This window comes from Oratosquilla oratoria, chromosome 41, assembly GCF_046742065.1.
Source record: "Oratosquilla oratoria isolate Oo_2021 chromosome 41, ASM4674206v1, whole genome shotgun sequence".
Taxonomy (NCBI): domain Eukaryota; kingdom Metazoa; phylum Arthropoda; class Malacostraca; order Stomatopoda; family Squillidae; genus Oratosquilla; species Oratosquilla oratoria.
The window spans coordinates 4956094-4968353 of record NC_134817.1 but is presented as its reverse complement, the minus strand read 5'-3'; the positions used below and the strand labels follow the sequence as shown (position 1 = coordinate 4968353).

The window sequence follows — 12260 nt, the reverse complement described above, 5'->3', positions numbered from 1 at the left end:
TTAAAACTGTTCGAAATACAAGAGAATGGTTATATTTAGACGGGTTTAAGTAAATATAAATAAAATACCCAGAATGAGTTTGTTGGTGTGCCTGACGGTCTCCCGCCATTCACCCGCACATTCCACACACTTGGCGGGCTTTGGCGCGCAACGGCCTTAGTGCGCTGACCTTAAATTCCAATGCTGTCATCCAAAGACTCCGGCAAAGTCTTTTCGTTAACTGGATATTAAATTTTTATTTTTGATGATCAAATCACAATTTTAGATTATATGTGAATATGTTTATTTTTTATTTTGGATATCATCTGTATTTTGGTGTTTGGAAATAATGCCAATTTAATTTTGGAACGAAAGCAATCTCACATCACGCGGATACGAACGTATCAGTTTCCGTTGCAGAGGTCCAAGTGAACATGGCAAAATTAAGATTTCCTGGCAAAGCCCTCAAGCTCAACACACACAAACGAGTTAGATTCCGTGGTAGTTATATTGCAAATACACCAGAGGATGCATATACGAAACAAATAAGACGTGGATTAGACCTGTTTAGAACAATCTTTGGAGAGTCTGATGAGGTAAGCCTTGCCAACTGGAACCACCTCACTCAATCCTTCAACATGGCGCCAAGTTGCATGGTTGCAATCAATATACGATGAATGCATTAATTTATAAGCCTAGTATATGTAGTTTCCACAGGTTTAGGCATATAGCGGGTGCAAGGATTGAGATCGAGTTGATGACGGTAATGGCGTGTTTGGGAACGCAAAACACGAGAGGCTCAGGGTGGGGGAAGTGGACAAGTGAAACAGCCAGCACGCTTCCACACGTCACCCTCAGCTCAGTGGGCCTATATCACTCGTAAAGAGTCAAAATTCTCATGTTCACAACGTATTTGTAGTGTTTACAGCACCACGTAATGGCGTCCATAAACAGACGACGGTGGAAAAATATTTTCCAAGGTCTTCACTCCCATACATAGTCTTCTCATCTCAACCTATATTTAGACTAGGCATGACTTGGCAAATATGAACAATTTATTAATGGGAGGGATTTACTGTTTTGAACCAGAATGAAGTTGGTTGGGAAGATCTTGATATGTGGGAAAATTGAATGGAACAGCCAGCCACATTGGGTGTTGTTACATGGTAACATGTTTGCTCACAGAAAGCATGCTAATTTTGTTTTATATCCTTCGGGGTAATTTTTTCAAGAGGTTACTTTTATTTCAAATTAGGATTTATTTTCCAAGTGTGAAGGTTTGCATTGTTATATGTTTGGTTACGCTGCTCGTGTTTATGAATGGCATTGAAAAAATAGATGTGGGAGTTGGCATAGTTTTGTTGTCAGTGTTAGTGTAGGTTGTTAATTGAGACTACTATAGAAAAGTACGTGGAATAGTATCGGTTACACAAACGTACATACCAAAGTCCTCCCCCATGATAGCGGATGGCTAAGCCAAGGTGAGAACAATCATTTCATAAGCATGAAAATCCATTGTTCAACTCTGTACCTTGTGGATGACTGGGGGTGGGGGGATTTCTGTGCTTGCCACATTGCTCGGGTCAAAGGTAATTCTGCAAGATGTATCAAGGCCCAGTAGCTGGAGCTGATTTACCCTCGGCTTCATTATGTGGCATTCAACCTCCTCGTCTACTCAAAATGATATTGAACAGACAGTTATATCTTCATTTTTGAGGATTGTGTTGTTTTCACTTTGATGATTTTATAATGGGAAGACATAGTAGGCAAAATCTGACCAAACATAAATCTACTTTACCTAATTAGTATAATCAACTAAATAGTACAAGTACTTTTTTCTGCTGAAACATTGCCATTTGATTAAAAGTATTGACAAACTATGGTTACATTATGTTGAGAACTAATCACGTTTTAATTGCTTTCATTAACATTTGGCAGATAAGGCAGTATGGAGTACCCAGGATTTTGGAATGGATGTGTGGGGAGGGTCACCATATAATGAAGTGAGGGAAAGCCAGCTTTGACTACTGTGTCTTGTTGCATTGCTCCTCACCCAGGCAATGGGCAGGGTACAGGGTTGTATGTTTATCCATGAGGAGTGAAGATAATAGGGACAGTAAATGGGTGAAGGGTGGGCCACCCCATTGTAAGGAGGAAAGAGCATTTTGGCACAAGTTTGTACCTATGTAGCACCATGGACTGAACAACACAAGTATCAAACACACACACACACACACACACACACATTGATCTGTATAACATCTCTATGCAATACACTACTAACTTCACACAGAAAGGTTCATATCTTAACACCATGAAAGGGATGACAGACAGGCTTTAGTTCAAGACAGTAGCGCTGATGAAATAAGACAGACTGTAAAGTCCATGTTGTTCTATGCCAATCCTGTATGGGCAGTATCTACCTTGCACAGACAATACCTGTAGATGACCTATATGCTGAGACCAGGGTTTAAGTTTATGTAAAATTACCACAACATGATCCCACCACACTGACTAGAGCAGACCTAATGCTCATAACTCAGACACCTCTTGCAAGCCTAGATCCAAACAGGATTCTTGGCTGACCTCTGCCAATAAACAAACCTGAAACTAAGCTAAACAGGACAGAGTTCACTTATCAGACTGCTGGAGCCATCAATCATTACTTATGACTTAACAATGAAATGTAGTAAATGGTACATGTCCACCGCTAGGCAGCCTCATGTATGATCAAGCATGGTTAGGGTGGATAATCTATTCTAGATAGTCCTCCATAACTTATCATTATCCATTAACACTGTGGACTAACCAACAACAACCTATTTCTGTTGCCAAGAAGAGTTGGCCACCAATTCAGCCTGTAATTTAAAGACCAGGTACTAGCCCCATGAGGCATCTCCAGATGAAGTTAGGGATTGGCGAGTTGTGTTGGTATGGCTTGATGCGACTTATCTTGTTTCAGCTGCGTCCCCACAGGCACACAACTCATGAAACCAAATCTTGTTTACATCATGGCAAGAGGTTTTGATTAAAGATTTCAAGTGGTGCAGTGAAGTGTCATAGATTGTGGTATCTGAAAAAGAATGAAAAAAAAATGTACTTGTAACATAACTGCTTATGTGCCATCTCATACATCAAATCTGATGTTACAGGTGAGAAAGAAGGGGTATAATTCCTCTTATTAGTAGAAGTCCCTGTCTTCACCAGGTTAAGAGAAAAATCCAAGATGGTGTTCTTGATAATGACTTTGCCAGAGGGTCAGTGTCAACAAGTGGTACTTGCAAGTGCTCCACAATACTTTGTGCCTTAAATTACCACAATGTCATTTTAGGGTCTCTGGCAGCTGCACCATGGTATGTGTTGCTCAGCCAGTCCAACAGTTTTCGGTAAAGTATACAAATGTACAAGTAGTAGACCAGAGGGATTGTATTGTAGAAGTGATCAACTTAAATTCTTGAGCAGAGATTAGTCTGCATTCATAAAAGAAAACTGAGTGATTTGATCTGTAGAGATGTTATGAAAGTTCCAAAATGTTGACTACATGTAACATGCTTTTAATACTTTAGTGTAAGGAAAGCTGGAACTGGTAACTGTTTCTCACCTGAGTAAGGACAGTTTACATCTCTGCAGCAGCATCCAAACTTTTGAACTTGGATTTGTTCTCATTTTTGCTGTAAAAGTTCAACAGATTTTATTTTCAATCATTTCCTACATACTTTCAGCAGTATTTGTTTACTCAGCTGTTTGACCAAGCCTTGTTGGTCGTGTTTATACAAGATGCTGAGACTGAATGAGCTTGGCAATCCCATTTGGAGGACAGAAGTGTAACTTAGGTTGTCCCATTGGAATGTACCTAAGGTTCCTTCAGTCACACGAGAATGTAGTATTCCTCCAGATTGGGGAACAGTATGAGAACCAAAGTATAAGTGAATGGTTGTAGACCAGAATGAATTACAAAGAAATATTACATTGTTAATTGAAGTCATACAAAAGCAACTGAGAAGAAAGATCAACCCCCTTTCATACAGTGACACTGGTGTTGGCGTTGTGAGGCACGAATGAGTACTTGAGGGCGTCAGTGCCTTGATTATATTTATTTTGTTGTTGTAACTGAGTGACCCCCATATTCTGTGAACAGGCTTGATCATATTTTCTGTTGTTATTAATATTGAGGATGAAAGAGAAGGAGTAATACAGTTGTAACTACATTTTATTATGTGTGTATTGTGATGCATCATCTTGCATCAGGCAGCCAATGCTTTGCTCAAGAATTTGACGTATTGAAGAAGTTAAATGGGAGAGGGATTGTAGATGTTGAGTTCAGATATATTTATTCTATTGTTTGTGCATTTGATGATGTAGCCAGGAAGATTGTAGGAACCCTTTGCCATTGTGATCTGATATGATAGTGTGTGTGTTTGAATTTAAATAGCAATATATAATTAAGGGGACATGTTCATGTTTTTGAAAGTTCTTATAAATTCACAAGTTGGAGAAACGTTATTCAGGGTTCTTAAGGTTCCAAAGTCTTGTGGGTCCCACAACATTCTCACTTTAGGAAAGCTGACAACTAGTGCTTGCTCCTCTACTTAGTAGCCAGTGATATAGAAATGGTTCCATGGTCCCAACAGACAATAGTCCAGTGTATTGTGAGAGATGCACTATTTTGGAGAGACTGAGAACCACTTACATCACTTGATAATAGTTTCTTTCATGCACGTGCTCAAGATTAACAGTACATGAATAAGGGATTGCACAGATACGTAGGTTGATATTTTTGTGGTCCAGGCTGAATTTTAGTGGGTAAGATATGTAAAATACGCCTGTAAACCCTAAGATATAAGATAATATTTTTCTTGCCACATGTCTTTAAGTCTTAATATCCACACTTCCATTGGGAGGTGTCAAGATCTTGTATCATTTTTATTGTTTATTTATTTGTGTATTTGATTGTTTCTTAATTATTAGTGATCATTGATATATATGTTTGATTATTAATCGGAGTGAAAGGGGCAATGGATGTATATGAAATACCTGAAGATAGCCAAAATAGAGTGAAGGGATAAAGTGATAAAATGCCCATAGGGATGTTCTCATCTGCTGTAGAATTTGTTTTGAGTGGATGAGGGAGTTTGGGTATAGCAGGGTGATAGAGTTGTGTCAGTCAGGCAAGCTGTGATGTGAAAGAACTGCCTTATTGCATTGCTTTTGACCCAGTGTGTTGGAAAACGGGGCAAGCTAGCCCCAAGATGCTGAGATGGAAAGGATACTTGAATGGGCTTTGGTTGATTGATCAATTACTTGAGGAATACCAATCCATTGTCCCAGGTTTCTCTAGCAGGAAACCCATATCTTCTAGGTAAACTGGCTACAATCCACTAAAGAAAGAACATCATAATTTTATGAATGTTACACTGTGATGTCACAAATTGAAACTACAGTATCAGTAATGTGTTTGTATCAGAATGATCATGGAATATTACTATTAATTTTTCACAGCCAGGAAAAATTATTATTATTATTTTATTTATTTAGGAGAGGAATATAGGGAGTAATTGGTGAGGAACAGTGTGGGTTTAGGACAGGTAGGGGTTGAATGAATCAGATTTTTGTGGTAAGGTTGATATGTGATAAAGCTTTAGGAACAGGTAATGATGTTTTTTGGGCCTGTATGGATTTGGAAAAGGCTAATGACGGAGTAGACAGGAATGCACTTTGGGAGGTATTCCAGATATATGGGATAGGAGGAAAGCTGTTAAGAGTAGTCAAAGAGTTTTTATGACAGTAGTAGAACCTGTGTTTAAATCGGAAATGGAGAGAGTGAGTGGTTTGAGGTGAAGGTAGAACTGCCAGGGATGTGTTATGTTGCCTTGGCTGTTCAATTTATACATGGATGGGGTGGTGGGAGAGGTAAACGCTTGGGTAATGGGTCGGGGATTGGAGATGGTTAAAGGAAATGGAGAAAAATGGGGAATAAGACAGGTGTTGTTTGCTGACGACACTGCGCTTGTAGCAGGATCAGAGGAGGGATTAAGAAAGTTAGTGACTGAGTTTGGGAAGGTGTGCAAAAGAAGGAAGTTTAAAATAAATGTGGGTGAAATTAAGGGGGTGAAATGTACAAGGGAAGAATATGCCAGTAATTTGGAGGTAAGTATTAAGGGGGAGAGACTGGAGGAAGTGAATAGCTTTAGATACTCGGGGTGTGAATGTGGCAGGAAAGGGAGGAGTGAAGGGGGAGATAGAATGTAGATTGAAAGAAACAAGTAATGCCTTGGGGGCTTAAAAAATGTAATGAGAAATAGACATTTGGGAATGGATGCTAAGAGGAGATTATATGAAGGATTGATTGTGCCGAAAACACTTTGGATAAGAAACATGGAACATAAGAGAAGAGTTTGTGTTTGAGATGAAATGCCTGAGAAGTGTGGTAGAGGTTACTAGGCTGGATAAAGTAAGAAATGAGGAGGAGAGCGGAGGTAGAAAGGGAGTTGGGAGATATGGTTGATGAAAAAGTATTGGAATGGTTTGGATACATGGAAAGAATGAGTGAAGAACGATTAGTAAAAGAGGTGTGGAAGGAGTGAATGTGAGGGGACGACCAAGGTTGAAATGGATGGATGGATTGGGTAAAAGGGGCATTGGGAAAGAGGGTAATGTCTGTTAAGGAAGGGAGATGACAGAAGATAGGGGTGAATGGAGTGGGTTGGGGATGGGAGTATTGTGTGAATGATATTTGTGTATTTTTGCTAAGGGAAGCCTGTATAGTAGTCCATCTAACTGGTGTCTATATTTGACTAAAGTTTATTTTTGTTGGTGCTAGTTTATTTCATTCAACTTAAGGAATCCAGTACTAAAGTCATTGAGTACCAACCATGGCAATTAACCCTTTGGCTTGTATATTCAAGTTCTTTGTTTTCAAGATAAAGTGTTTGAGAAATATGATATACCAGAGATGTTGATGTGGTTTGTAAATATAGAAAGTGAATGAATGAAGGGTTGCCATGACTCAAAGAAATGTTCTTGTGTATTTTCTAGGGGAGTGAATGAGGAGGAAGGGGGAGTCAATGTATAGTGAAATTGGGAGTAATCAGCTTTGGCTGGGTAACCTTTTATCTTAAAGGAGCTGAGATAAAAGGGGTGTTATTTCCTTTTGATGTGAGCGTGTGCGTTGACTTTGCCAACCCCTTAATAAGGGTGAGCCTCTTGTTTGTGTATATTCTGGCTATTGCCAGTCAGTTTCATAGTACTGATATGAAAGGGTATACCCATCTATACTCTGGTATCCATATTTGAATCATGTTTATTACTGCTGCTGCGTAACAATTCACATTGTTGTTCTTCACTCATAAGGCATCAAATTGATGTTCTTTGCTGAAAAATCAGATGTCAATGGAGTTCATATATTGAGGTTTATATTGAAGACTGAAACATGTTCTTATTGAAATATTTTTGTTTCAGGGTGAAGATGACTTCGAAGGATTTGGAGATGGAAACAGAAGCAAAGATGAGGGCTCCTCCAAACCCATCAATTGGAGAAGCAGTACAAGTAGTAAGCCTGAATCCAGGATAGAAAAGACAGTAGAGACCATGGTTTCACAGGGACTTGTCACACGAAGCAGAGTCAATACAATAGGAAAAGCAGTTACGGAAGTTAGGGATAGTTTAGCACAGAAAGAAAAAGAAGGTAAGAAACAAGTAGTAGACAAAAATTCTACCATGGACAGAAATGGAAAAAGTACAGTTGAACCCATTAAAAAGAAGGTGGGAAGATCTTCCACATTCCAGACTGCAAAGAGATTACTTGCCAGGGCTAAAAAATTGCCTCAAAATAATATTCCTGTTGAAAAGAGTCCTAAGAAATTTATTTTGCCAACTAAGAGTGTAAGATCATCTCGAATAATCAAGCCCAACAAAAGACTCTTTGATGACATCACAGATATGTGTTCTGCTGGGCCAGATTCAGAATTACCGCCACCTCTTCCCACCAAAGACCCGCTGCTGGATAAAGAAGATCAGCTTAGAAAAGAAAGTGCTCAGGCTTCTTCAACCTCACCTCATCCATCTTCTCCAACTGATCCTCCACCACCATCTCCTCCACCTCCACTGCCACCTCCTCTTCCTCCTCCTCCACTATCACTCTCTCAGCCAGTTTCACCATTAGAATCTAAAAGGGTAATCAGACTTTCGGCAAAGGGTAGAGGGGATGACACACAGTTCCTGTCACTACCAAGGACCAAGATGAAACCTCCAGAGTCGCCAGAATTGGGTGACATTAGAGGTGTCGGTAAGGAGAAGATGCGAAAAACTATATCACTTTACACCGAGTCAATCACAGGGGAGGCTAAGGGACAGGTGGGGCGCCCCAAGAAGAGCACTAGACGGCAAGAGCACGAGGTTTCTTTGGAAGCTGTGGCTACATCTCCAGTAAGGGACCAGGATCTCAAGGAGACCAAGATGAAAATGGAGAAGATAGAAAAGCTTTTAAGGTCTCCATGGGATGGTCGTCTAAAACAAGTGGTGAGTTTTGTGAACTTGTTTCCATTTTAGCCTACATCTTTGTTTTTATTTTGGATCAAGTAGAATGTAGGGTCTAAGGATGTTGAATTCCAGTGGATTGTTGTAAATTTAAACTTGTTGGGTTAATAACTTGTTTACTTAGATTGTTAACTTAACTAAGATTTTTTTACTTAGAATGCTTTTTGTATATGAAAATGTTTTGTATGGCTAAATTTTAAGGTTATATTGATCCTGTCAGACATATCCACATAACTTGAAATGCCACATGCTTTCTAAATTAAAATCTTTGATTTGTATTGCTGTTTATTTACATGATGATTTTTCTCTAGGTTTCCAAAAGTCCAAATAAATCAGGGATTGAGGGGGAGGAGCTGTCACCTGGCCTGGCAGTCTCCCCTTCATGTTCTTCACAGGCCAGCAAAACCATCTTACGCAAAGCTCGCCTTACTATCAACAAAAGAACACTGCAGAAGATAAGGAGTCCTATGTCAATGAAGCAGCTAGGAACTCCGGAAGAAGAAGGTTGGTCACCTCTTTAAGAATTTTTTTTTTGTGATAAAATGATCATCAGCTGAGAAATCAAATTATCAAATGATGAATCGCGCAGGGGTATTGAACTACCCAATATGTAGAGTAGCCTGGCGTCATGGCATGTGGCCAGAAGGACTCAGGGAAAATGCGCAATCTGATTTTTATGGTAAAACCATGAATATAGCAAGTATGCATTTTAAGTATTGCAATTAAATTTTTTATTTCTTTCCAGGTGACAGTGTAAGCTGCAAACTTTGCAGTGCTCCAGAGGCTATCAGGCAGAAGCATAATCTTGTTTTATGTGAAGTTTGCAAAAAATTTGTAAATTGTGTTACCTCAGGGTCTGATGGAATTTTTGAGTGCTGTGATGGGAAAGGTTTGTGTACATTGGAAGGAAAGGAGGAAGTGGACAGGTGCCAGGCATGTTGGCTGAAAAGGCTGTTGGTGGTTGGCCAGCTGCCGAATGTGTTGCATGACAAATTACGCAAAAGTCTACCTCAGTATATTCGAGACACAGTGGCCACCAGCTTGGCTCGCTGTATCAATATTGCCAGCCTCACCACCTATAAAAGTTCAGATATTGTGGACAAAAACAAGCAAGCTAAAAGACTTGACCCTGGGGGAGGAAGTGGAATGTTTGGGTGTGTTATTGATCTTCCTGGGGGTTGGAAGCGCAAAATGGGACCTGAAATTGTGGTGGTGAGCCCAGACGGAATGAGGTTCAAGAGTGTTCCCAGATTAGTTGAATACCTCAAGCGACAGGGCATTAGCGCTGATGCAGGTGTTTTATTTGGTGGAAGTAGCAGTACCTTATCCTCAGGAACACAAGAGAGCTACAGTCGTAGCAGCAGTAATGCACGCACTAATAAGGTAGTCATGACAACTCTACCAGGTGGCTGGACGCGGCGGATTAAATGGCGACATACTGGTGGACGGTTTGACACGTACGTGTACAGTCCTGATGGAAGGACATTCAGGTCTCGTAAAGAATTAAGTCGGTACTTTGAGCAGATTGGGAAGGTGGATGACATACACAAATACTTTCCAGTTGCAACGGGTCATTCTGACTCATCAGTTGGCAGCTCAAGTGAAGCAACTGAGAGTTCGAGTACTGAGCCGGTGTCTAGTTCAGAACCTTGCTCAGAAATGAGTTCAGATGAAAGGTCTTTGGAGGTCTCTGAGTGTGAAATAGAAAAGAACAGTTCAGTGTCATTAACTGGTCAGGTCAGTAAGCCAGAAAAGGACTTTAGTAAAAAACAAGTGGCTAAAAAGGATGTTTTGAAAAAGCATAATAAGTCTCTTGATAAGACCAAAGAATTGAGTGCAAGTGATACAAAAGGTGAAAAGGAGGCTGAGGACACCAAGTTGATTTGTAAGATCTCACAAAAGAAGAGTAAAAAGACGCTTTCATCTGGGAGAAGTAGATCATTGTCCCTTGGTTTCCAGAGAAGTAGCAAAGAACCTACTATTGATACTACAGAGAGCGAGTCTGAAACTGCGAGTTCTCCTGTGAAAAGCCAATCGGTACCAAGTGCTGGTGTTGTTCCTCTTGAGTCTGTACAGTTTGAGAAGCCAAATGAAGTTAAAAATGAAATGAAGGCCCCAAGAGCTCCAGGGGAAGAAAAGGAGAGAAAGAGAATACAGCGGAAAAAGAAGAGAGAAGAAAGAGTTCTCAAGGAGACTGGGAAAAAGAAAGATGAAAAAGCAGCCGTGGAACCGTCAAAGAAGAGTGAAGAGCAAACTGCATTGGCGGAATCTACAAAGAAGAGAGAAGACCGTGTGGTGGTTGAACCAATAGAGAGTGCAGAAACCAGTCCTTTCATTGCCACACCTGAGAATGTAGATCAAGGTAAGAAATCGGAAGTGCAAGAACCAAAGGTGGACAAAATTGTGCTGAAAATTCCCAAGAAATATGCAAGACAAGATAAGGAACTTGTAGCATCGGTTAAGGAAACGAGAAGTTCAGATTCAGACTGTTCCCCTGTGGAGAAAGAGAAAACTCGATCCAAAGTTGAGAAAGAAAATACCAGTTCCCATTCAGAGAAAGAAAAAATATCAACCAAAGCAGAGAAAGTGAAATTAGTGTCCAAAATATCAAGAACTCCTGAAAAAATTAAAAGTGTTTTGAAAACTCCAGACAAAAAGAAGCATATCTTGAAAACACCAGAAAAGGTAAAATCAGGTAGCAAAACACCGGATAACTCGCGAGTTGCGTTCAACATTAAGGAACATTCAGAAATTGAAAACTTTAAGCCTATGTGCAGTGATAGAATGGATAACCAAACTTCAGATGCTTCCATGAAAACCTCAGATGGTTTTGATGCAGAGTCTGATGCTACTTCAGCTTTAGAAACCTCGGAAAGTTCTAAACCTTCATCTGCAGTTCCATCAGAAGCTGAGCCACATGATGTAGAAATCCCAGAAGTACCAAAGCGCAAGTTGAAGGCAAAAACCAGAAGGCAGAAGTCTGGTAAAATGTTCCACTTTGGCCAGGGCTGGGCACGGAAAGTTGTTTGGAACGAGAAAGGAGAGGGGAAGATAGCATATTTACACAGTCCTGATGGACAGACGTTTAGATCCAGGATAGAACTCATGGCTTACATGAAGAAGGCTGGAAAGAAAGTTGATCTTAATTACTATTTCCCACCAATCATGAATAAAGAAGTCACAGATCCAGAAGTATCCAATACAGACTCTGAAAATGTAGAGAGGCAGAAGGAGGAAGAGAAAAGCAAGCCAGTATGTAAGAGCACAGATCTTCCTCCCTCGCTGTTGCAGTCCTCGGAAGGAAGTGAGTGGTCTGACAGTGAACATCCAAGTGTTGGCAAAATTTCTGAAGACTCTTCAACAGAGGAGTCTCGTGGGACAAAAGTTCTGGTGAAAAAGCTGAAGACGGGTCGGGAAGCCAGAATCATAAGAGTTTACAAGAGAGATGGTATTCCAGCTCTCAAGATACTCCCTAACACCAAGTTGAAGTCGGAGACATCACAATCAACCTTAGTATCCAAGATGATTAGCACAAAATCAGTTTCCTCTCTGAAAGTGGCGCAGGCAAAGAAGAAGCTGGCCTGTAAAGTTGCTCCAAAGGTAATTGTTGTCAAGACAAGTGACAGTAGCCCTTCCAAAGTTGAAGAGTTTGATAATGGAGTTGGCGAAGGTATTGGACCAAGAGTAAAACATGTTTGTCGCAGCCAGGCACAGGTATGAAAAAAAATTCTTGTTTATTTTTTGTT

The 12260-nt window shown here is 40.2% G+C and overlaps 1 protein-coding gene across 5 annotated transcripts in view; it reads left to right on the top strand.

The window, feature by feature from the left end:
• The first annotated feature begins 374 nt into the window (after positions 1-374).
• The window catches only part of trx (histone lysine N-methyltransferase trithorax), a 74223-nt gene continuing 62337 nt past the window's right edge, over positions 375-12260 (top strand). For all 5 annotated transcript variants that reach the window (XM_076177805.1, XM_076177802.1, XM_076177801.1 and 2 more), the window contains exons 1-4: positions 375-575; positions 7438-8496; positions 8826-9018; positions 9260-12228. In XM_076177805.1, coding sequence (XP_076033920.1) covers positions 414-575; positions 7438-8496; positions 8826-9018; positions 9260-12228 — 4383 coding nt within the window. In that variant the 5' untranslated portion in view covers positions 375-413. The remainder of the gene's footprint in view (positions 576-7437; positions 8497-8825; positions 9019-9259; positions 12229-12260) is intronic.